Below are 25,099 nucleotides of genomic sequence, written 5' to 3'. Positions count from 1 at the left end.
GCTCCCAAAGAGAGTGAGGTGGTTACACAGGCACTGCGTGAGCTGTGGAGTGCTTCTGTCCCCCACCTGAGACAAAGACAGCCCATCACTGTGTGATATGTAACACTGTTGTACATGCAGAGTCAAAAGAATACAACCAATTTTGTCAGAAACTCACCTGGCAGCCATCAGTGCTCCATGTCTCCCTCGTTATGTTCCAGAAAAAGCACTTGCTTATAAAGGAAGTGATTGTCAGCGTCAGGTTTGGCTCCCAAGAATTAGGGATGCTGGAAACATACCAGACTCCAGGAGTCTGCTGTAACATCTCTGGGGTTATCATCCAACGATAGCCTCCTGTTGCATAAATATACCATTCTATGACTTCCTAATCCAAGAGCCAATAGAGATATAAAGCATAGTCTGACTGATATATTAATAATGCACAGAAGAAGTGTGAGCACAAAGCAAACCAGGGTAGAACGTTACCGTTACTATTTTGTGTTGTTATTACACCCATCTTTATCAGAGTGGTCCTATTGCCGCACAGTATTACAGATGACGACTAAACTCAATGACTTTACAGCGGTAGTGCCTGCTTCTATTCACAGTTACCTGTTTCGTTCAAAGTGGTCGTTTTGTTGAAATATGTATCGTTAGGAGGTGATCCTTCTGCTAAAACCAGATTTAATGACACATTAGTACTGGGTACCACGGTAAGGAAGATGGTCATCTTGGGGTCGGAGATGTTGAATACAGTCAGAGCTTTTGTGTTTTTTTCCAACACAATAGTGGTGTTCATCTGTTTTCTAGCATATGGACGAGGCAAAAAGATCTGGAAAAACCCCAGAAAGCAAATTAGTATTACTATTCAAATGACTGTGTACATATATCTATATAAAATATAGCATTTATTCATATATTCATAGTTTTGTAAACTCTGTGAGAGAGTGAGTTTTTTCATGACTGTGTATACAACGATGATCTATGTGAGTTGATTATCCAAGAAAAGGAAAAAAAGAAGAGGAGAAGAGAAGTATTCACATGATAAATCTAGTTATGATCAGAATTTACTTAATTAGCAATATGCATAATTGTCTTAGAAGGGTTGATAATCTGATACTTAATTGTTCATATATGATTGATGTAAGTTTCTGACTTTGTGTTGTATCATTTGAAAACTTCCCCTGAAAGTGAATATATTTATATGCGTGACCCAATAAAACATTTTCTTTTTAGTTGCAGTATATGTACCACTTTTTCTCCCCAATGTGTAACCCAACTCCAGCTGGTTGTACCTGTATCATCTCTGTAAGTTTGGTCAGCTTTATGTTTTCACTTCCATGACTCAGTACAACGCTGCATACAGTTCCTGAGATGTTGTTGTCAGACGGATGGGGATTCTTTGAGAACGAAGACAGCTAAAAGGGAGAAAAGCTCTGTTGAGAGGCTGCAAATTACCAAAATAAAGGTGCAGGCACACATACACATGATGATACCACACAGACCTGAGTGGTGATTTGGTTGTATTTGTCAAGCTGAGGCCCAAGTGCTGCATATGAGGGGAGTTTGACAAATTCACCATCTTTTTCTGAACCGAGCACTGCGTTGCTGAGATCAGTTTGTGTGTATCTTGGAGAAGAGAAATAACATTTGGAAAATAATATAGAGCCGTTCATATATATATATATATATATATATATATATATATATATATATATATATATATATATATATATATATATATATATATATATATATACTTACTAACATATTTATGAATAGTTAAAAATGAAAGAAAAGTTGCAACGGTGTTTGAAAGCAATATCAGATAAGCTATTCTCTGAAAAAAAAAACTTACCTTTTCTGATAGAAGGTGCCTATTGAGTGCTTGATGACTATATTGGGTGTGTCGCCAAGCAGCAGTGAGATTGTCCGAAAAATCTCAAAGATATCCTCAAACAAAGACTGGAGAGGGAAGTAAATGCAACATCACCGGATTGTAACAGCATAATGACAGTTCAGTGCAGTACGTACTTTAGGGTTTGGCTTATCCTCGACGTCACATTTGTTCATTGAGAGATGGAGGATGCCTGTGCTACAGTTGATGATGTGATTGATGGTGTCGTTGTTTTGTGAAGCAAATGCTGGAGTCAGTTGTTTTGTTCCATTCAACAAATATTTAATGAATTCGTCCTGTGAACGGGAAAACAGACTTTCATTTATTGTTCCACGATACACTGTCAGCATTAAAAAGGTGAATGATGCAACAGCAACAATAATATTATACAACACACTTTCTAGAGTGTAGGTACTCACCCTGCTTTTGTCTGTTGGCTCTCCTACTGTGATTTCCATCCGCAGTAGTTCTTTATCTGCTTCCTGTCTCAGAAAAACACCACTTGTGAACTTTGATGTCGAATTTACTTCTTTTCCTATTCAATGCCTTTTGTGATTTATTGGTCATGTGAAATAAATAAGGCATCTCTCACCAGGAGAAGTTTCTTGATGTCTGCAACGTACATAGCCATGAGCTCTGCATCCCTTTTGGGTCCTGAAATCCGAGTACGTTTTAAAAGTACAGAGAAAGAAACACAAACTCAGTTGCATGGCTGTTCTATTCCCAAATTTCATTGTTGATTGAATTGATAAAACTTAATGTTTTAATTCAATTTACGAGATCTGGTTGCAAGACTGGGCACCATCGTGTTCTGCAAAGGAAATGTAAACAAAAGCAACATGTGAGTCTGGATGTTTATACACCGTTTTACCGAGTGTGTAATGTGTCTTACCTTCGAGTTTGACGAAGACTTGGACACATCTTTAAAACAAGAATTACACTTTTAACAATCTGCATATTGCATATAAAGTGAAATTTAAAAAAGAAAACTAATAAACTCAGTTGTTGTGAATATGAGTGAAAAAGGAAACAAAGGAAAAGTTAAAGCAGTGATTAGGAAGCTGTTGATGCATACTGTGGGTGCAGAGGAAGCCTCGTCTTTGGTTACAGTCAGAAGTTAGGAGCTGAAAAGGATCCAGCTTCACGTATGTGCAATAGTCCTCTGAAATGTCGGCTTTTTCTGTTTCGCAAAACAAAAAGAAGTGTGTGTACATAAACACACACACACACACACACACACACACACACACACACACACACACACACACACACACACACACACACACACACACACACACACACACATTAGGAGCTCTTCATTTTTCTGCACATTGTTTGAGTTACAATTGCCTTAAGTTACTTAGTAAAGACAACAACAATAAGATCAACAACTCTCAATTAATCTCTCAGGAATTCAGACTTGTCAATCATAGTTGAAAATGGCACATCAGTAACAGTTTGCCAGAGCCCAGTGTGCGGGCGAAACAATGACACTAAAATGTATTTATTTTTCTTGATATAATAAAAGATCAAAATTCAGCTAATTCTCATATTTTAGAAGCTGAAAGATGAAAACCCTGATTCATCAATTATCAACACTGTTGCTCGGACATTTTTTGTTAATGGCCTAATTTCTAGCACAAAAATAGATTCAAACAACATACGTACTCAAAGGGACAAGCTCACGGGCGAGGGATCAATATCTTTCAGTCAAACTTCCCTCAAGTCAAGTCAATGACGCAGTTTAGACATATTGGTCTGGCGCTGTCTGGATGAACCAAATTTTTTTTTTTTTTAAATAGCAAGTTACACATCGTTTTATATTCCCGAATCTCTCAAGTACTGATTTTGTATGGTTTAATTGTTGTTTGAGAGATTATTTTCTGACACACACACACACACACACACACACACACACACACACATATATGTCTACACATCATGTCTACATATATATATATATATATATATATATATATATATATATATATATATATATATATATATATATATATATATATATATATATATATATATATACATATATATATATATATATATATATATATATATATATATATATATATATATATATATATATATATACATAATAAAAAAATAATACCCAAAAGAGAAATGTGTGTGTGTTTAACTCACTTATGATGGGTACCTTGTTCTGCCCTTGGACCCCCTCTCCCAGCCACCAGGAGACATTGCTGGTGTTTCCTCCTTTGTTGGTGTTCTTTAGGAACAATTTGATCGCACTGTTCATCACCTTCAGGAGCTCCCCTTCTTGCTTCTCACAGCTACTTCTGGCTTGGGACCAGGTTTCAGATCCCTCAACAAACTCAAAACAGACATCTCTGAAAACAAATTCACACAGTGCGGGCAAGGTCTTGCCTGTAAGGGCCTCAGACCTTTCCATTAAAGATAGAAATCCAACTGAAATCCACAAAAAGACAGAGGTTCGGAGTAACGTGCCCATAGCTATTGTATTTTGAAGAGCTGAAGCACATACTGCGGAAACTGTGGCTGGACCTGAGCAAGATCACTTTGTCTGTCATATGTAAATCAGAGAGTTTTCTCCAGAAAATGCTCTGCATAGGTTTTCATTACATTAAGAAAATCACTTCTGACACTCAAACAAGATGCAAAGTGACGTTCCTATCGTCAAAGGTCATACAAGCTGAACTTTCCATAATGACCAAGGACACACTTTAACTTAACATGAAAAACACACAGTAGTATCAAAAAAAGGTAAGGATTTCTTTAAAACAAATATTGTATCATCCTAAATCACTCTAAACATGCGCGCGTCTCCTATTCTCGCTCCACTTTTCACTGAACCCAGGATTGAAATATCGCGAGACAATGCGGAGGAAGCCGCTGCCGCGTGTGTTTGTGTAACATGTTAGGAAAACCATCCAATGCCCTTTAATGCAATGACATAACTGCGTCCATGGCGGGACATATGAAGGTAATTTCCGAGGCAATGTATGGAATATCCCTGTTTGTATCATGACATATTTCAACCCACGTCATGAAACTGTCTGTGATAGTTACTGTTTGCTCGCTCGGTTGCTCCGCCTGTGAGTCACGTTGAACCAGGAAACGGTGCAGGTTCGCTTTGCTGCCTTTTTGCAGACGGACACACACGCGTGTTGTCTTTGCTAATAGCTCCGTTTGACCTCGGTTGTAAGACAGCTGCTCAAAGATATAATGTTTTGGCTTATGTGTTTGAGATACTGTAACATGTTGGCAATGTAACGAAATAGTATAGTCTCCTCCAAAGAGTAAGGTTCGCCTACTTCTATCAACACTGGTGAAATGTATTAGGGCTACATTTTCGGTATTGCACTCCTAATCATTTAATACTGTACTTGTACTTGAGTGTTTCCATCTTTTGCTGCTCTACACTTCTACACCACTACACTTAAGAAGCTAATACCCTTTGTATATTTCAGATTTAATACAGAATATGAATCAACTGATCAGTTCCATACGACCATATTTTCTTTACCCACCTTACTGAGTTATGGCATTACACATCACAAACTATACATGTCAGTTAGCCATGCACATTTATATCTGTTTTGTCCAGATGTTGAGTCCAAAACACTGACTGTGAATTAATGAATGCTTTAATCTAACAGGCTAAATCTTAAAATTCCTTGTCCAGCCTTCTTCCATCCACATTGGTCTGGTGTCTTCAATTATTGTGAATGTTTATAACTCTTCAAAAGATTATTAGTCGAGAGAATTACCTCCCAACACCGTGGTTCACCACCGTCTATTAGTCAAAGCAGATTTTATTACTATTCACTAAATACATTTGCTGGATTTCTTCTCTAATCTTCTAATAACCATTTATATCTGCATAATACCTCTGAGCCACACAAGGGAATCTAATATGAAATGCTATTGTACAGTCTGTTTAATTTACTGGTGAGAGGGGGTAAAAAGGAAACATTTTTTAACTCTGCCTGAATGTATCTATTTGGTTTAATTTAAGTATTTTACATGAGTATATGTTTTCAACAACGTGTGTATAAAACAAAGAAGAGACGTCTCTTCTAAATGGCTGCTCTACCTATTCAAGTAATACAAGGTGATGTGGAAATGACCAAAAACATTCGTAGATAAGGCCTATTGTGAATTGAGTCATGGTTGTTTGTCATTTTTTCTGCTGAAGTTGCCAAAAAAATCAGTTAATGCAGATTTAAGCACCAGCAAAGGCCCTTCCAACAAAACACGTGAACAAAATCAGGTTATTGTGACAATTATTTTACTGCAAACAAGTTTTTTTGTGTATTTACATTAGTTAATGTCTGATGCGAGTCCTTCTGAATACATTTTTTATCTATACTTTTGTTCATGCACTTGTCAACAGAAGCAGTTAAAAGATGCAGTGAAGATCATTGGCTCAGGTAGCCTTCTCTTAGCCTCCTACCTCACTGCAGTTGGAGATGAGCGTTTCTATACCAATCAGCTGATGCCCCTGCTGCAGAGGATTGTGGGAGCAGAGACGGCACATGTGTTGGCAGTAAAGATGATTGGTCTGGGTCTGGTTCCTCTGAACCGCTACCAGGACCCTGCATCATTGGTAAGCGCATGACCTCACTTTTTGCTCCCAATATTTCCCCCTCAATCCAAAGTACCTTAAGACTTTGTTCTGTTTCTATGCATCTACAGGAGGTGAACGTTCTGGGATTAAAGTTTAGAAACCCTATTGGGATTGCAGCGGGTTTTGACAAGCACGGAGAGGCCGTGGACGGGTTGTACAAGGTGGGTTTTGGCTTTGTTGAAGTCGGCACAATCACTCCCAAACCTCAGGAGGGGAACCCCAAACCACGTGTGTTTCGACTCACTACAGATCATGCAATCATTAACAGGTATGTTTTTGATATGGAATAGACAATGTAAATGGTTTGCCCAACTGAATGTGTGTAACAACACTGAGTGTAACAATGTGTTAGGCTGGGCGATATAGTTGAAATCAATGTTATAGTATTTTTTTGATATTATGAAACACTTAGCTGTCATTTTATTAGGTACTATAAACATAGCATTTGTGTAAAACTATCGCTCAATGGACCAAGTAGATTTTGACTTTGTGTTGCTGGCTTTATTGTAGAAAATTCATGACTTTTATCAATCGTGTTCTGTAGGTAAATACATTTTTTATGTCACTTTATATGTGACTTTATATAACAGTAAATGAGTCATACTAGTCTTAGTTTATGTTAAAATCCTTAAGACAGAAAATAAGCGCACGGGAGAGTAACGTTGGTGTATATTGTTCTCACGTCGCTCAGTATTTTTAAAGAGGTTATGCTTCCTACAGGTTTGCTTCCAAAGGATTCACATTTCTAAAGCTGTGTGTGAATAAGAGTTTATCGGTTTGCGTTTTCTCGCAGATTTAATTTGCAACACTGTATTGAATGAGCTAAATGAAGGACATCTTTTATTTACCAGCTCTTTTCTGTTTTTCTCTTTCATTTTTCACAGTGAAATTGGTAATTTATATTTATGAGTTACTGCAACATACCTATAACAATCTTATTCAAATATTTCCAATTCTGTAGATGCTTTTATGTTGTAGTATCGAGGTTCACTGTGCTGCTCACCTCGTTAGATATAATGTATACAGTATTCACAGTATTTCCACAATATACTCTTGAGATAGGGTTTAATTTACCTAATTAGTATTTACAGTAAAGACTTGTCACGCCGACAAATTGCAGTGTTTCATTCATACAGCATCATGTCGCTAGATATACCAGGAAATATGAGTAAACCCGCCTGCAGATTCATCACTATAACTATATATGTGTGTGGCAAAAATGATAACATTTTTTATTTTATAACAAGAAATGTCTCATTATAATAACTCGCTTTTATCTTGAGAGTTCATCCATGGTTGTTAGCACACAGGCAAAGATAGGCAAAGATAGGCAAAGATTTGATGCCCGATGAGTAATAATCCAACATCTTCAATGTGCAGAGTGTCCGGAAGGCATTTCCTCCCCACGTAGATGCAATCACACAGTTTCTACTTGCTTTTGACCAAATTCCTGTGGTTGTGCGTGCGTTCATGTGTGTGTGTGTGTGTGTGTGTGTGTGTGTGTGTGTGGGTGTGGGTGTGGGTGCTCTCTTAAACCAGATATGGATTCAACAGCTGTGGTTTGGCAGAAGCTCATCAGAGGCTCGAGGCCAGAAGAGACGCACAGCGACAGCAAAGTGAAGGTTAGCAGGCAGCAACTTCTGATTTCAGTGGGCCATTTTTCCTTCTGTTTTTAGTTATCCATTTAAAAAAAATAAGTTACATTCCAGTTTATTCCTATATTCATTCTGATATGAATCTATCCTGTTTTCTTTTCTGGACTAGTTAATGTAAGTTGGTAACAGGGAAGACAAATACTAACTTAGGTATGTGGTTAAATAGACTTTTTTATTCCATTTGAACAACCTTGTCTTGTCCTTGTCTCATGTTTCTTTGTGTCTGATCCATACCTGCTTCCAGCCTATTTAGCTCATCACCAGCCTCTGCCCCAGTTGAGTCATGTGTTTGATGATGCAGCCTGCATTTGTGCTTGTCTGAATTTTCCTTATTTGTGTGTGTGTGTGTGTGTGTGTGTGTGTGTTTGTGTGTGTGTATTTGCATTTGATTGCGTGCCTGTGTCTGTGTTTATAGCTGGCCTTCCCCTGGGCGTCAACCTGGGGAAGAACAAGCTGTCCCAGGACGCAGGGGCAGATTACTTGGAGGGGGTGAGAGTGCTGGGCCCGCTGGCTGACTACCTGGTGGTCAATGTCAGCAGTCCCAATACGCCAGGTCTCCGGGACCTACAGGGGAAGGCTGAGCTCCGCCAGCTCCTACATACGGTAAGACTGTGCTAATGTTCACTAAATCCTTGTGTTGGGACCCATCCATGACAAAATAAACTATGAAACTTCATAATTTGGCCTAAGTGCAATCCCTATCCCCCTCAAAAAGAATAAGAATAATAGTAATCAGTGAAAGTCGCCGTTCAGTCACCGTTATGTACAGAAAATCTCACCGTCATGGACAGAAAATGGCCTAAATTATTTGGTAGAGAAAAAAAGCAAGCCTTAGTGTTACTAATAGACTAATCAATCACAAAGCCACATTATTTTATTCAGTAAACAACTTGAATCTCATTGGCATAAATTAACATAACAAGACAATATCCTGGAGCCAAATTAGCCCGACACCTTAAAAAACAATAAAAAAGTAAGCAATACTGCTTTCTTTCTTTTTTGGATTAATTGATCATCTGATGTTTGGGTAGGACTCTGAGGTTTGGGTATGACACAGTGAAAGAAAAACAAGACGATTTTAATCATTTTAGCAAATAGCTAGTTTGCACATGTGTTATTATTAAACCCATCGTTAGGTTTGAAAGACATCTTAATTTGTCGAGGGAATGCCTTCCAGCTTCAACCTGGTGTTAAGTTTCTCTCTCAACAATGTTACTATTCTGTGTTTTTGTTGTTGAACTCGTCATCCATCAAGTCAAAGACTTACTTAGACGTACTTTCTTATACAATCTACAATCTGCTCAGGTGTTGAAGGAGCGTAATGCGATGCAGGGAGAACGCAAACTACCGGTCCTGGTAAAGATCGCTCCTGACCTCACTTCCCAGGACAAACAAGACATTGCTGATGTCGTCACTGAGGTTTGAAGTTATGAAACCTTTTTATTTCCTAACTGTGTGTTGTTTTTTTAAAAATTAAATTTCATTCTAATCAAATAATACTATTTTCATGTTTAATCTGTGCTGAGTTTATTTTTGAGCGTGTGCAGCGTTATTTCCAATAAGATTGTGTTTCTTGTGTCCATGGACTAGTTTATCCTTTATGGGAATATTTTTAATTCTAATTTTTCAGAATGTTGATTTTGGGTATTGACAAAATGCAGCAGCACATTTCAGGTTTCTCCTCGGGAATCTACAGATCGCTGCCTCAAGCAAAATGCAGCCTGATCTTACTATTAAGGGCATGGAGGAGGTCACACACGGGATGTGTGTACCGACCTACAAAGCTATTTTAACCACTTTGACAAGAGAAAAAGGTGCTAGCCACTACACCACCGTGCAGCCCTGACTTGACCAGCCCAAACCCGTCGGGTCATTAATAATGCATGTTGTCCAAATAACCACCAACCATCGAGTCTCATTTAGTAATATAATATAATAATAAACTTTATTTCTATAGCATGTCTAAACAAAGTGCATTACTTGTTTCCATTAGTACTGTTTTCAACACTCGTTCACAAGCAGTGATTGACAGCTGTGTAGGAGCTGTCAATCACCAGAACCAATATAATAAAAAAAACTATTTTGACTACATTCATCACGTCTAATCTGATTGGTTTAGTCCATATGCTTGCTTTGTTTGTTTGAAGGACAGTTTTTTACGGACAAGAAATGCAATATAAGTTGCTTTATTTACAGAAAAAAACAACCTATTAACTAATTTAATAAATTGTGCATCCCTATTCTTTAATGTAACTGGCAAACTGTCAGCCTCAGCAGAGCACTGATTGAAGTTTACATTTAAACATATTTGCCTCCTCTTGTCTAATTGACTAGTTCTTCAATACAAATCCAGAGTGGGGTTTTTTAATTGAAGAAATCAATTTCAACAGCATTCTGTCTCTCTTTTGTTGTCACAGTACATTTCACATTCAAGGTCTTCATGCATAGTCGCCTACATGCATTAGTTCTGCTCCGTGAGATGCAGGCACATATGTGTAACTCCCTCCCTGTCCCTTCCTTGGTGTTTGCAGCTGGGAGTGGATGGTTTGATGGTGACTAACACCACAGTGTCCAGACCAGAAACGCTTCAGGATTCAAATAAGTCTGAGGTCGGTGGTCTGAGTGGCCAGCCTCTCAAAGACCTCTCTACTAGCACTGTGAGAGAGATGTACAACCTCACTAAAGGTACTCCTTTACCAACATTTTCTGTCCATTTCCGATCACCTGAGTTTGAAGAAAGTACACATGAAATATACTTGTGATATAATCATTTTAGGTAAAGTACTAATCGTTGGAATTGGTGGCGTGGCCAGTGGGCAGGATGCCATGGATAAGATCCGTGCCGGTGCTTCACTGGTTCAGCTTTACACAGCTTTGACTTACCAGGGTCCGCCGGTCGTGACGAAGATCAAACGAGAATTGGAACAGCTTCTTAAGTGAGTATCACTGTGAATAAAACTTAAAGGTTTTTCCTTTCATAAAGTCAGAGTAAATCTTTTTAAATGCAGGGATTTTTGGTTCTGAGCAATTACATGAATTTTTTATTTTATTTTAGGAATTTACACTTCATTCACTAAGTGAGCTGCTGAAATCTTTGAATGTAGTGCTCAAAAGTCAGCAGGCCATCCAAAATTGTTTGAGAAAATTTATGTAACGGTAAAACTTATCTTTTTTTTCTGTAGTTTTGATATACACTCACTTTTGGTTTTGCCTCTAAATCAATGGGTCCAGATAACCTGGTTAAGCTGTTGGCTTGTGCATCAACAGTCATTTTAGCGTAAGTCATATTTATCCTCCAGTGTTGTTTAAAAAGTTGACTCTTGAGTTTATGCATCAGCCCAATCATGTATGTATGAGTCATGTATTTGGCAGGAATGTTGGTGAAATTGTGGGCATATTACTATTGTGCATCAATTTCTTAGTCTTTCAACTGTGGAAAAATGTCCTTTAATTCTCCATACAAATACTCTAACAACTTGATTTAATTTTTTTTAATTTTTTTTTACAGAGAACAAGGTTTCAGCAGTGTATCAGAGGCCGTTGGAGCAGATCACAGGGGAGCAGAGAAGTCGACTCATGAGCAGAGCTTGCTCAAAGAGATGGTGAATGTCACTGTACACACACAGCACCTGTAGCTGCCATGTCCTCCAATCAGGCCAGATTATCCTCAACATTTCTCCTCAACTGTGGTGAATCCTGAATTATTGCGAATGTCCAGCCGTCTGCCTTGATTTCAGGATGAAATATAGTCTGAGCTGGTAGCTGTTTATATTTTCTGTAATCAAATCTTTACTTGAACATTATGGTGAAGTTGAACTTTGATGTTGTATTAAGAAGCTGAGGTGTGTTTGGAACTATTTCAGACGATAATCCTTTGTTACAGTGTAACAGCAACAAGTGTTTGTCAAGTGCATCCTGACACCAAAGTGTAAACCAACAAAACTCACAAACATATATAAACTATTGAGAAAATAATCTGACATGATGTTATTTGGGTATATATATAATGTATTTCCACCGTCAGATTGACATTGACATTTTCACTTGTACGTTGACATATCTCAAAATCTGTTGGTCAGATGAGGATAAGATTTACACTTTACTGCTTCACAGAGGAAGAATTGTAACGAATTTTCTTTTTGTAATCCTTGAGTTATCATGTGACTGTCCAGTGAGATTATCACTACACTTTGGTGAGCGTCAAGCTGTTTAAACCATCCTTTTCTTCCTGCAACAAAAGACCTTGAAGCTGGTGAAAGACCCGTACCTTTTTGGAGAGATCCACATTCTGCCGGTTTGGAATAATGTACTTAAATCTGAATGTACTTGTCCATTGTGCCGTCCTTTAGATTTCAGCACAATCAGTTTTGTTTCCAGTGTGTATGTGGAGAACAACACGTGTTGAGGTGAATGATTCATACATACTGGAAAATGCGCTGTAAGGTACAACTTTAATAAAAACATAACACAAACAAGGTTACATTGTGCAAAAGCTGTAGTATTTATTTATTTTTTCAACGATTACAGATACTTTTCTTCTGCTACTTTGCAATGTGTTCCTGTGAGCGATAGAGAAAGCCCTTCAAGTCCTCTTCAATCAGCTAAACTCTCACTCCCCCACTAGCTGTGGGTATTTAGGCTTCATGGCCTTCCAATGGTGGTGAAGGCGGTTTCTTTTATTTTTATCCTAAGGTTTTTTTCCACTCATCGGCACACATTCAGATGCCGTCATAGCCGATCACAACAAGGCCTGCAAATCCCAGAACAAACCGCGTTGCTTACAGATTGAAGGCAGTTACACTGCGAGGGATCAGCTGTGAGCTGCCGGGTAGCTCCTGTCCTTCCTCTCCCTGAAGCCAAGTCCAGACTGGCGTGTATCTCATATCTGATGTCACAGTGGGGAGGAGAGGCAAGGCCTGGCTTCCAGACAACCACAATTTAGACTCTGATGGCCACTTAGATGTGCAGTTTCCTCATATGACATTGATTATATCTAGGAGGCAACACTTATCTGTCGTAGAGATGCAATTCATACCCTGCTTTGATACAATCTGAAGGCTACCAGGAAAAGGAAAGTCAGCGCCGGTTGTAGATCATCTTGGAAGACGTTCACCCAATTATTTAGTTGTTTGACTGCAAAGGGAGAGAGACGGCATGCAGGGAATGAACGTAAAGCACAAATTCTGCCGCTGTAAGATTGGTTTGCAAAACATGTCACCAAAGCAAAGTTAACATGGTTTTATTCACATTGCCTTAAACAAGCTAAAGCTATCAGAGCTGATCAATTCAAACTGTTAGTTTGATATGACAAACGGTGCAAGACCCAAAGACATTTCAGTTCTAAACAATATCAAAAACCTGTAAATTGTTGAATCGATGGAAATTTAAACCTACAAATATTGTCTCGACACTACTGCCGTTTTTCCACAATACTGTACGGTCCAACATTTTGGTGCAAACTGAATACCTTAAATAATGGAGGGATTGCCATAAAATGTTCTACAGACTTTTATGGATATGAAGTCTACTCACTGAGAAATTTCTGTCTTAAAATCCTCGTGACCTTGATGATCCCCTGATGTTATCTTGCATCCTGATGGAAAATATCTTGTAAAATCTTGGATTTCAGTGCTATTGGTACAGACATTGACGTCTCCCTCAGGGGGAATCGTAATGCCCTAATGACTGATCCCCTGACTTTTTATGAGCAGCAACATCAGGTCAAAAGTTTATTGTTTTTTTTAATCAAATTAAATTGTTATCAGTTCAATATCAATGTAGAATTATGCCTGATACATAAATACACAAAATCCCAGCACACAAAAATAAGATAACTACATAGATAAAACAACAAAGTATTGTATCGACTTAACTATTACTTTCCATGGTTTTACTGTTAATGGGCCTGATTTGAAAAGTTACTTATTTATCATTTATATCATTATCAATAAAAAATTTGAGCACAGGTTTTTATTCTTTACATTTTTGTTACAAATGTATTGAATGAAAATCTGACAGCGTCAGTTGAGTTACGTAAATCCTTACAAAACATAATGTGTTGGTTGTCATATTTGTAGCGCTAGACAATGTTGGGACATGAGCAGACCTAATTATAAATATGAATATAATATGAGATTACCAAAACCTTTATATGTTAAAGGAAGGAAACCACCCCAGAAAAAAGCCACAGCCTGGAATCAGTGAAAGACTTTTCATAGAACAAGAGACAAAACGTTGGTGAAAAGCCGAGCTGAGTGTGTTGCCCATAAAACACCAATTCAGTGTGAATCGTGCCAATGAAAGCCCTGCAGAGTCCCATGCTGACTTAAATCTCATTGAGAATCTGTGGATGGACCAGAAAAGGGTTGTTCACAGACAATTACCAGACAGACAAACCAAATCTGTGACGAGAAAAGGAAAAAAAAAAAGATTTATCTGCAAGTGCTCAAGGGATGTAGATGTATCTGCTTTGACTCTAAATAAAGTTGCCAAAGGAGCTTGTTGTGTGCAAGGTGTTTTAATTGAACATTTTGTTGAGGCAGATCTTTCGGTTTTCTTCAACTGTATGCAGTGCAGTGCATGTGTATTTTTTATAGGGCCTTTACAAACTGTGCACTCACATGCACTAAAAGCATGCGAGGCCGCCCCGGATATGTCAACAAAGCAAGAAGAAGCTCTTAAGAGAAGAAGAAAAACACACACAGACAGTGACTCTGCTCGGGTAGACACTGCATCTTTACATAGCAAATAGTTGTTTGCTGCTCATGCGCTGAAAGTTAAATATAGCTGCTTTAAAGAACTTGAGTTTCTGTGTGCTGAACATTGTGACGCTGTTCATCAAGGAAAACAGCTGGTAGCCCTTCATCTCATAGTAGAGCAAACATTACCAGACTCCTCATTGTTAGTAGCATCCAATCTTCCACAGCACTTACGCCATCCAAATTAACACTAAAATAGTATTTAGCATGTAGACCAGGGACACGTTGGAATGTCACGCCGTTGAATGTTGGAGGGTCCTTGACTAATCTTGTCAAATTATTAAAATAAGGGTAAAACAGTCAGGCTGATGTCAAGGGGACGTGATTGTGTAACTTGGAGTGCAGCAGGTGGTGTCTGAAGTGTTTGTTCGCGATGAGGAGGCGGAGGAGGCATGACGGCTGCAAGTCACGTCAACCAAATAGGCAGAAATGTTTTTCCTTAATGCTTATCGTGTTTTTATTTTATTTTGATGATTGTATTACATTTTTCTTGTTGGGAATGAACTTAGTAATATAAAATTGATGGAAAAACTATAAATACTTTTTTTTTAATTATGTGGGGGGAAAGGACCCTCAAAGGGTAACGTTACTGTGCTTATTGGTATTTATGAAGTATTATCTATAATATTCACCATACTTTTGAAGCATTCTTAAGTATAGGGGCCAATGTGTAAATAAATTCACAATAATTAAATGTCAATCATTTATATACCAATATATAAAAAGTACTTTATACCTATGCGACCTTTAGCATTTCTGTTTTTTTACGTCCATCCACGGCCCCTGAGTCAACACTTTTAATATGAATTTTAATATAACTATCACATCTTAATGTATATTTGCTGCGTCTGTAATAAGCTTCAAAATTGTATCTGCTTGAGCAATAGCCTGTGGCAGTATTTTATAATCCATATTTATGCATGCTCTTACTAACTTCCTGTTTTTCATACATGCGTTTAAAACAATTGTTTAGCTTATTATACGTTCATTCTGTATGCTTAGTCAATTATTAAATTAAAAAATATCCTTGAAATATACCAAAACGAAGCACAATTTTTTACACGGCAAGCCTTGTCAAATTTCATATAGATACTTTGTGGTAGAGGCATTGACACTAGAGGAGCCCATTTGACCGCATGCACTCGACACCAATGTTACCACACCCTCTTTGTCTTTCATACATCACTGCACGTCATGCAAATGAGAGCTGAGAGGCACCAACATGTCTAGTTTTCCCAGTGCAGCCACGTCACAAGTACCGAAAACATTTTTCTTCTGATCTTGGTTTAATTCTAAAACTCTTGGGGTGCACAAAGTAAATTGTTCTTTGCATATTTTTATTTATCAAATAGCATAAAAGCATAGACAAAAATAAGACAAATGTTTTGTCATTACATCTTACATTTTTGTATAGGAATAATGAAAAAGCCTTAATGCATTACGAGAAGTGTATTTTTGACTGAAGAATACAGGCATCTGTTCTTCAGCAGACTGCTATGAAAGTCTGAGGAGCCTCTGGCTACAGGAAGTCACAGGTGTGATAGAGGCAGACATAAATGACACACAAAGCTGCCCAAACCAATTACCGCTGATGGGGGTGTGTTTGTGTCTAAAAAAAAACAAAGGAGGCAGAGGATTGATAGGGTGGAAGAAAAGGAAGGACGGAAAAATAAAGACAAAGTGAAGATGAAAAAAGTAAATAAGGAACAATGGCTAAAAGGATAAAAAGGGTGTGGAGAAATAAATTAAAGCAGAAAGGAAGAGATGAAGTAAAGAATACATGGATGGATATAAGGACATATAGAAGAAAGAAAAGAAGAAAGGAAATTAACTGTACACCATAAGCTTTATATGTATCAAGGCAAACGTGCAAAGGTCCCACTTCAGATGCTTCCCTAATATTGCAGTTTTGCTTATTCTATTTTTAACATTGTCCTAACATTGTGTTAGGTTTTGTATAACTCCTACTGCAAAGAGTAGCAAACACCCACTCACTCTCAGGCATGCAATAAAGCCACATGGGACTTCAGCTCTTATTACAATTTTTAATTCATAAGTATGATAGGGCTTATATATCTACTATTGTAGTGTTTAATAATAAATGCATTATCAGTTTGGATGGATAATACGGACTGATGAAACCAATCTAAGTTTGTTTTGTGCCTCTTGTTGGATGATGTTGAGAGCAATAGCGGTTGTGGTATTATACCACCTTCCTCAAACACAGTAAAACCCCTGTGATAAATATTACAGAGCAACCTCTCTGTCTGAGGACAAGCTGCAGTGACAGGACCACTCAAGTTAAGTGCAATACTAAGTTTTCTGAGGAGCCTCTGGATGAACTGCACAGGTGGATGCTCATAGAGGGTCTCATCAGCAGAGACTCACGTAGACCTGACATCAGACCAGCGGTCTGCACTTATCTGTGGCTTGGTCTGCTGGGCAGGTGGCATCACTTGGGCCTCACTGTGAATAATCTAGCTGACATATTTGCTCGGTGTGGGACCGAGCAGGATGGCCGGCTGGCGATGGAGCTGGTGTTTCTGGACTCTCTCTTCTCTTTTTCTAGAATATATGAATTTGCATTGAGGACAGTAAGAGAAAGCAAACTACAGGATAACGAAACAAAGATTCCAACTCACATAACGTCTCAGTGGAAAAACATCAGCAACAGAGATATCGTGGTTAAAATGTGCGTTTCCTAAATTAAAGAATGGTGGTTTCATATAGTGTGATCACATGGTTACTGCATTGAATCAAACAATAATCAATAACAGAGGTGGTCTTTAGTGAATTTACAGCTAGTTTGATAGTATTTCCTTCCTTTTTAAAAACACTGCTGTTGCCTTCGATTGATGGGCTTCTCCACTGCACTTTACTGCATGTCCTTTATTGAATTGAGGAAACCTAATGCACTCTAACTGCGTTATACAACTCGTTTTTTCTTCTTCTTCATTTATTTATTTTATTATCATGAACTTATTTATCATGAGTGATAAACGGCTTTTATTCCTTATCTCTTCGGTTTCCTCAAAGTACTTTTGTGATTTAAGCTCACTTACTTTGTTGCCAGGACTTGACTGACACCACTCTCAGGAGAGTGGTACGGTATCAATCGTGTGACGCTTTTGCTTTAAATGTTTGGTTTGGGAACAGGCAACTATAGACGATGCATGAACGTTCTTCATGCATCGTCTATATTAACAACTCAACTTGTGTTTTCATCTTACTCAACAATTTGTTGCTGGCTTCCTATTAAAAATATGTTTTTATCATTAGGATTGAATTCTTCAACACTGACATACTGTCCATTTTCAACATTCATTGGTATACCAGATCTCAACTGGGCACATGCTTCTTAGATTCTGCTTCTTGGATAAATTATACACAACATCATTTTTCCTTTCCAAGTATATTTTGTATCATCCCCAAAGAGAACATTTTTAGTGTAGCCGATATGTCATGAGTCCACTGTTTTAAATACAGTTTTTCTGCATATAGTTAATAAAAAAATAAAAATAAATATTCCTCTTCTCATACCTGATTATTTTCCTTAATTGTCAGAGGAAAAAGGGATTGGGATTGTCAGAGGGATAGTATAGGAAAGATGAAGAGACGAAGGTATTTCCTGTTTTTCAGTATCACCTTACACATTGTATTATTAGAGACTCCTGTGAACCTGGAGTGGACGCCGCGTGTTGTTTCCCCTGTGGAGGAAAAAACAGCATCACTCCTAAACCCAGCCCTCCCTATCACACCTCCCAGCCATCTCTGCCTTTGCCCTTTCCTCTGTTGAGCCAAAAACAGATACCAGCCACAGGTGGTCCCTGTGCTTTATTGGTTCTGACACACATCTCTGGCCTTAAGTGCTTAGAGAGACAATTAAAAATGCATTAGGACAATGAAACTAGAGAGGATGAAAAAGAAATAGGACAGACAACAATATATAACCTTGCTGGGGCTCCAAAGTGCTCTGACCTATAGTCTGCAATGTCTCTTTCTGGCGGCACTAGTGTGCATGTGTGTCTGTGTGATTGTGTTGTGGTGTAACTATAAAGATACAGAGTCTGTCTAATATAGAAAACAAGGCTGCCCTCCTGTAACCCTAAAACTCACAAGACCGGATCCCTGAATTTCCACCTTCAACTAATTTCAGTTCATTTTTATGCTCCTGAAAGCAGCCGGTCTCTTTAAGAGCTTGAGCTCAAGCACACTATCCCCAGACATTTGGCCACATTTAAATGATTCTGACTAACAAATAGCCATCTTCCTGTTATTTGTTTACTGGCAAATTACTTTTTACTGTCTGTCTATATCTTATTTTTAAGGGACTGAATTTGTATTTTCCTTTTCAAATCCATTCTACACAACAAAACACCTTTCCCTAAAATTCTTCCAAATGGTTTCCGTCACAAGCTATTACACATGGCATTATATTCACTGTCATTTTACAAGTACATTCATTATGAAAAGCATCTTTCGAGAGCCTTTGAAGTGGCTATTTGAGTGATTAACAGGGTTTGTTGGCAGAGTTCGCAGGTTCATTGTAATATACTGCCACCTATCTGAGTCTTTTTTGCGTAGGTGCGTCATGTTTTTCTCGTAAGCCAATCAGAGCAGACTGTTTTTTTCAAGCGGGGTGCTGAAAGAGACAGGCCTAAAATGGAGTGTTTCAGACAGAGGATGAATACAGGTATGTATTAAATCATGTTAAACATGTTAAACATGTTCTTGTTGAAACACAAAATACAAGTATGAACCACAAAATGAGATATTCTATCTTTAATTTGGGCCTGGAGGGAGGTAAATCTAACAAGCCCTTGTCATATACGTAGTAATGTAACTATTAACTCGACCCTTTAGAGCTCAGGAAGTGCTAAAAGGACAATGAAGTGAATTCTGAATTACATGTTTATCGGAACCTCGACCTGGTGGCATGTATGACAGCACGCAGTAAAAACAGAAAAACTCCATTAAAAGTATTATATGTATATTATACTATTTCATTATACAATCCATTTTTATTGAGTAGTGGGAGATAGGGGCTAAAATAAATAATACAAACTTCAACTACAAAGTTACTTTTATACTGTGTCACAAATCCCTAGTGCACATCAAGTCAGTGTACAACAAGGTATATCCTGGAAAGTTGCCACTTATCTGCAGAAAATGTGTCACCTTATGAGAGGAGTCTTCTGTCACAGCAACAAAGTATTTTGGACAGTACACAATGTTACCAGCTTGTAGCCTTCCAAAGATCTAATATCAGGCTCAAAGAACATGACTCATAGGACTGTTAATGTAAGGATATAATGTATGCGTCATGAGTGAGTCTGCATGGTTCGTACATATCAGGCTGTTCATATGAAAATGGGAAAATGAATGATATTGGATGCATGAACGCTTTATTGGTTAGAATAATTCATATAAGGATCCATGATTTATTCCCTCTCGTTCATTGTCTCTGTCCTTATCCGCTGCTCTCCTTCTGAGACTCTCCTCTTCCTCACTCTTGATCTGGGTCAACTGAACAGTTAACTGTCAGATCATTCATTTTATGTTGGGACGAGAGGTTGAGAACACTGTTGTCACATCGCTGCCACCATTAGCAGCTAGCTTGGTCTTCAGATATCCTGGTGTTACTGTCGCTCCTTTCTCCTCGTTACATAACATGGTCAATCTAATCCCATTGGGATGAAGCCAATAATACTCCAGAGTAAGTGTAGGGAAGCTGAGTTTTTTTTACAACAGGTTGTGTAACTGCTGAGGTTGTGAATATTACAGCAGTAACTGAGTGCATTACTGTGACACTAAACCCCATTAAACTCACAAATGAAATGTTCCCAAACACATTTATTATTACCAAATCTGATGCAGTCACCACTGATGAATTACGCACGACTGATACAATTCTGTTATTCAAAACCAGCACAATAATAATCATGTTTTCTTACATGGAGCCAACGATGATTAGAAAGCTGTAGATTTCAAACTTTTCCATCATTGTGGCAGATTTTTTAACTAGAAAAATAGTTTCACATTCGTACATGACCTATTAACATATTAGATTAAAGGGTGTACGATGACTTTGAATAGATTGCCTGCATTCATTGCTGCTTGTTTTTTTTTTGTATTTTAATTATGTGTCAAGGCGAGGAGTTTAGTTTAGTTGTATTCATCTAATCACACAATTCAGCAGTGGCCATTATTGTTGTTGACACATTGGCGGAGATCTACACACAACTTAGTGCACCTTTCTACTTTAATTATTGGAACACTTTTTGAGTTATATAATTAATCCAAAATCAACTTAGAGCAATTTATAACAAGAAAAAAAATAGATTTATTAGTTTTTTCTGTTGATTTGTTTGCTGTTATAATATCAGAAGCCTTCAGTTATGGCAAAATTGCATGCAGCAATGCAACAGTTTTATAAATAGAAATAAAGCCATCTCATGCGGCAAAAATGCCCTTTAACCTGATATAAATATGTAATAATATTGTCAAACAATAATTATTACTTATACATCAAACTGGTGAGATAATTGTAAATGTAAAAAAAACATTACACCCTGAAAAGCTATGTCAGCACAGTATGAGGGTCTGCTTTAATCATAACTCACACTCTGTATACTAAATCTCTGTGGTTAGCGTCCTGTTCATTTAGCCTATACTGATTTAAAGAATGAACAGATCTTTTTTTTCACATTTGGTTTGACAAAAATACACAATATTATAAAACGATAAAAATAAAACTTTACCATTAGCAAAATTACCATTATCTGAGATGTGGCTTGATGCAAATAGCTCACATAGTAACTGATAAAGTGCAGTCCTGATATTTGAGGCAGAACATGATCACAATAGATTGAAGTTAAATGTCTGTAACACAACAGAGTCTTTGTTACCAACTGTTTCCTAAAGCAAAACTAATTGTAACCCTCAAGAGGGACCAAGACTAATAAACACATCAACAACTTTCCTTGGAATGAAATAATTGACAACCCCACCACTGCCAAAACAAAACATTAACTGTGTGGTTCTTGTGGATTGTCAGTGCTGCACCAGGAGAACAGTTACTTTGGTTCTTGAAGCACATGAAAGCTCTCTGATGTAAAGCTTCAGAAAAGAGGTTTGACAAGTGAGGAAGGTGACAGGTTGTTGAAAGAAAATGTGCGAGGAAAATATTTTTAAATATTTAAAACTTCCATTTACAACCATTACAAGTCAAACAGTTGAATTACTTGTATGTTTGAATTACCTATTTGTGTTAATCTCATACACAGTTCAATTTGAGGAATAGTTTGACAGTAAAGGGACATGCTCTTGTGGAGAGTTAGATGAGACCACTCTCATGGGCATGTGGTAAATACGAAGCTCGAGCCAGGAAACAGCTAGCTTAGCTTAGCATGAAGACTGGAAAGGTCAAGCTACCCTGACTTTGTCTGAAGATAACAAAATACTTATATACCACTCATTAGCACACTACTTCTCTTGTGTTCAATCTGTACAGTTTACAAAGAGTAGAAACTAAAAAGGTTATGAATGTATGGTTTTACAGCCAAGAAATAGTTCACAACGTAACTTCTTGTAAAAACTCAGCTTGTTGTTTGAACACTTTCATTTTTATTTTTAACAAATAGAGGAGATGAATGTTTAATGGTGAGCTTTAGATGTGCTGGTAGGCGGATTTTGTTACCTTTGGTTAGAGGCTCCTAGCTCCAGCTACATATTTACCGTGCAGGGTTGTTTTTTTTCTCAGCAAGAAAGATTTCCCTAACATACATGTCAAACTTATATATATATATATATATATATATATATATATATATATATATATATATATATATATATATATATATATATATATATATATATATATATCAAAATCGATGGAAAGCAAAAAAAAACAGATTTATTTATCCCTCAGGACTTCTCGCCATGTGGGGGGGAGTGGTCTCGCTGAAAGAGCAGAGTCACACCCTTCCTGAAGCGGTGGTCCCTGACACTGTAGATAATGACATTACAGCAGCTGTTTCCTGTCAGGATCCAGAAGGCTAAAAAAGAAAAGTTGCACCAGGTGTATCCCACCACATTCCCGAGCACAAACACTGCGATGGGAGAGAAGGAGGCTGTGAAGGCGAATGTCAGTATGCCAATTGTCTTGGCGGCTTTGATGTCGGAAAAGGAAGGCCTGTGAGAGCATCCTCCTCCTACCCCCGCCCCTCCTCCTCCTGCATCACTCAGACTCCCCTCTGACAGCAGTTTGCGTTTTCGGGAGTACCGTCGGATGCTGGTGAAAGACACAATGTTCACTGCTAAAGTACCACCGAGCAATGTGAAGTCAAAAGTTGGGAATAACAGCAAAATGTTGGCATCAGGTGGCAGCTGGCTGTCGAACAATAGTGGTGTGTAGTTACACATACGACTGCACTCATTGTACTCCAAAGTGAAGTTTCTGCTAAAGATGAGGGGCGCAAGAGCTAGCAGGAAGCTGGCAGCCCAGGAGAGCAGGATGAGGAACAGAGTTCTTCTCCGGGTCACCAGGGCGTCCTTGTGGAGGGGCCGCAGGATGGCCACACTTCGCTCCAGTGTCATGAGGAAGATGGTGCTGATGGAGACAAATGTGCATCCAGCAAACACAGGACCAATCAGCATGCAGGGCTGCCAAGGGCTCACCAATCCCCCGAGAGAAGAGGAGGTGGCCGGGGAAAAAGAACTGGCCTGGTACCAAATGGGAGGTGCGCTGGTCACCATGAGTGAGATCTCAGTGTAGACGGAGAATGGGACCACGAGAACACCGACCATCATGTCTGCTATGGCCAGAGACACTGTCAGAGAGAGAGAGAGAGAGAGAGACAGACAACAAAAAAGAACACTAAGGAAACACATTCAAGCTGTTTTCTCGTCAATACACATTTATAATCTTATTGGTGCAATATGGGCAACATTTAAATTGGATAAGATAATGCACTAAATTAGCAAGACCATCTTTTATCTTTGTAATTAGACCTTGAAGGCCTTTGGTGTTGGTCAGTTGATGTTGATTTGAATAGAAAAGATGAAAAGTCATTTTGCCATTTATTTATTTTCAGTATGAATATCAACTTCTGCTGAAAGGAACCTTCCCTGTGGAAAGCACTTGAACACTAATCTAAAATTAATTACTTGAATGACAGATTTGCATTGAATGCTAAGATGATTAACAAAAATTACCTTTCAGGTATCCCTGGGGTGTTCGGGACTGCCTTGTTTGCACAAAGACAGTAAGGGTGACCACATTTCCAACCACAATGGCAAATGCCAGGCTCACCATGAACACCACTGCCAAAGTGCGATTGATAAATCCACAGCAACAGAGGGTGCAGAGCGGCGCCAGTGACTGGCCTGAACCGAGTCCTTCCTGAGCAGCTGGAGTGACATTAAATGGACAGTCTGTAGTCTGCAGCAGAACTGAAGTACTTCCAGGAACACTGACGTTGGGAAGCAGAGAAGTCATGGCCCAGGATAGACTGTGACTTTTGGGATTTGGAGACCGCTCAGGAAACCATGTCCTGGAGTGGGACATTATACTGATGAGAAATGAAGAATACATGAAGGCAGTTAAATGGTCCATCCAAACAATGATATATTGTATTGTAAGAACTAGTATATTCTGCTAGTATGTCATTAATCTGCATGTCGAGTTTTACGACACAACTCACTTAAGTACAAATCAACACTCGTCAACCATGTTTTTGCTATTGGAACCACAGGCCACTCCCTTATTAACTCTTTGGTCAATATCACAATGCTAGGTAGGGTTTTGGTCCTGATAAAAATTTAAAAAAGTGGACAGTGATTTTGAGGTTTCATGCTGTTTTTGTGCCCTCAAACTGTTGGACGCACGCCGATGCTGTCGGTACCTATGCTGAGAGTAAGTTCAGTACCAAATGTCCTCCTCAGCTGACAACCAAATACACGGGTCCTTCAATCATTTATGCTGTTCACTGGGCTGGAGAACAGGAAGGTACACACATCCAAGAAAACAAAAGGTAACAGGAATGGACATATTCAGACCAGAACAAAACCAAACCAAATCCCATGTTCTCACTCTGGCCTTGGGCGCAGGAACAGCCAACAAAACACCACAGCTGTCAGACTCAAAATCATCTATCATTAGTGGCTCAGAATAAATGATGAGGCT

General features: G+C 38.3%; 2 protein-coding genes across 2 annotated transcripts; one reads left to right on the top strand and one right to left on the bottom strand.

The window, feature by feature from the left end:
* The first annotated feature begins 4,769 nt into the window (after positions 1 to 4,769).
* Positions 4,770 to 12,632, top strand: dhodh (dihydroorotate dehydrogenase). Its single transcript, XM_068573544.1, has 9 exons — positions 4,770 to 4,853; positions 6,267 to 6,479; positions 6,569 to 6,768; positions 8,040 to 8,122; positions 8,571 to 8,758; positions 9,461 to 9,574; positions 10,687 to 10,840; positions 10,932 to 11,091; positions 11,664 to 12,632. Exons 1-9 carry the CDS (start codon positions 4,836 to 4,838, stop codon positions 11,788 to 11,790), a joined length of 1,257 nt encoding a protein of 418 aa, XP_068429645.1. The 5' UTR covers positions 4,770 to 4,835; the 3' UTR covers positions 11,791 to 12,632.
* A 10,207-nt stretch (positions 12,633 to 22,839) lies between these two features.
* On the bottom strand, positions 22,840 to 24,412 carry LOC137785372 (adenosine receptor A3). The gene is made up of 2 exons (XM_068576534.1): positions 24,130 to 24,412; positions 22,840 to 23,744 (listed from the first exon to the last, which is right to left on the bottom strand). Exons 1-2 carry the CDS (start codon positions 24,410 to 24,412, stop codon positions 22,840 to 22,842), a joined length of 1,188 nt encoding a protein of 395 aa, XP_068432635.1.
* Positions 24,413 to 25,099: the final 687 nt, after the last annotated feature.

Source organism: Clinocottus analis, unplaced genomic scaffold, assembly GCF_023055335.1.
Source record: "Clinocottus analis isolate CAN_PGR_092001 unplaced genomic scaffold, fCliAna1.0.p SCAF_1, whole genome shotgun sequence".
Lineage (NCBI taxonomy): Eukaryota > Metazoa > Chordata > Actinopteri > Perciformes > Cottidae > Clinocottus > Clinocottus analis.
Note: the sequence above shows the minus strand (reverse complement) of the source record. Positions and strands in the feature narration are given on the sequence as shown.

Coding starts and splice junctions, on each gene's coding strand:
- LOC137785372 (XM_068576534.1), bottom strand. CDS start 24,412: ATGACTTCTCTGCTTCCCAACGTCAGTGTTCCTGGAAGTACTTCAGTT. Junction 23,745..24,129: donor ACCCCAGGGATACCTGAAAG/GTAATTTTTGTT, acceptor TCTCTCTGACAG/TGTCTCTGGCCATAGCAGAC.
- dhodh (XM_068573544.1), top strand. Junction 8,123..8,570: donor ACAGCGACAGCAAAGTGAAG/GTTAGCAGGCAG, acceptor CTGTGTTTATAG/CTGGCCTTCCCCTGGGCGTC. Junction 9,575..10,686: donor TTGCTGATGTCGTCACTGAG/GTTTGAAGTTAT, acceptor TGGTGTTTGCAG/CTGGGAGTGGATGGTTTGAT.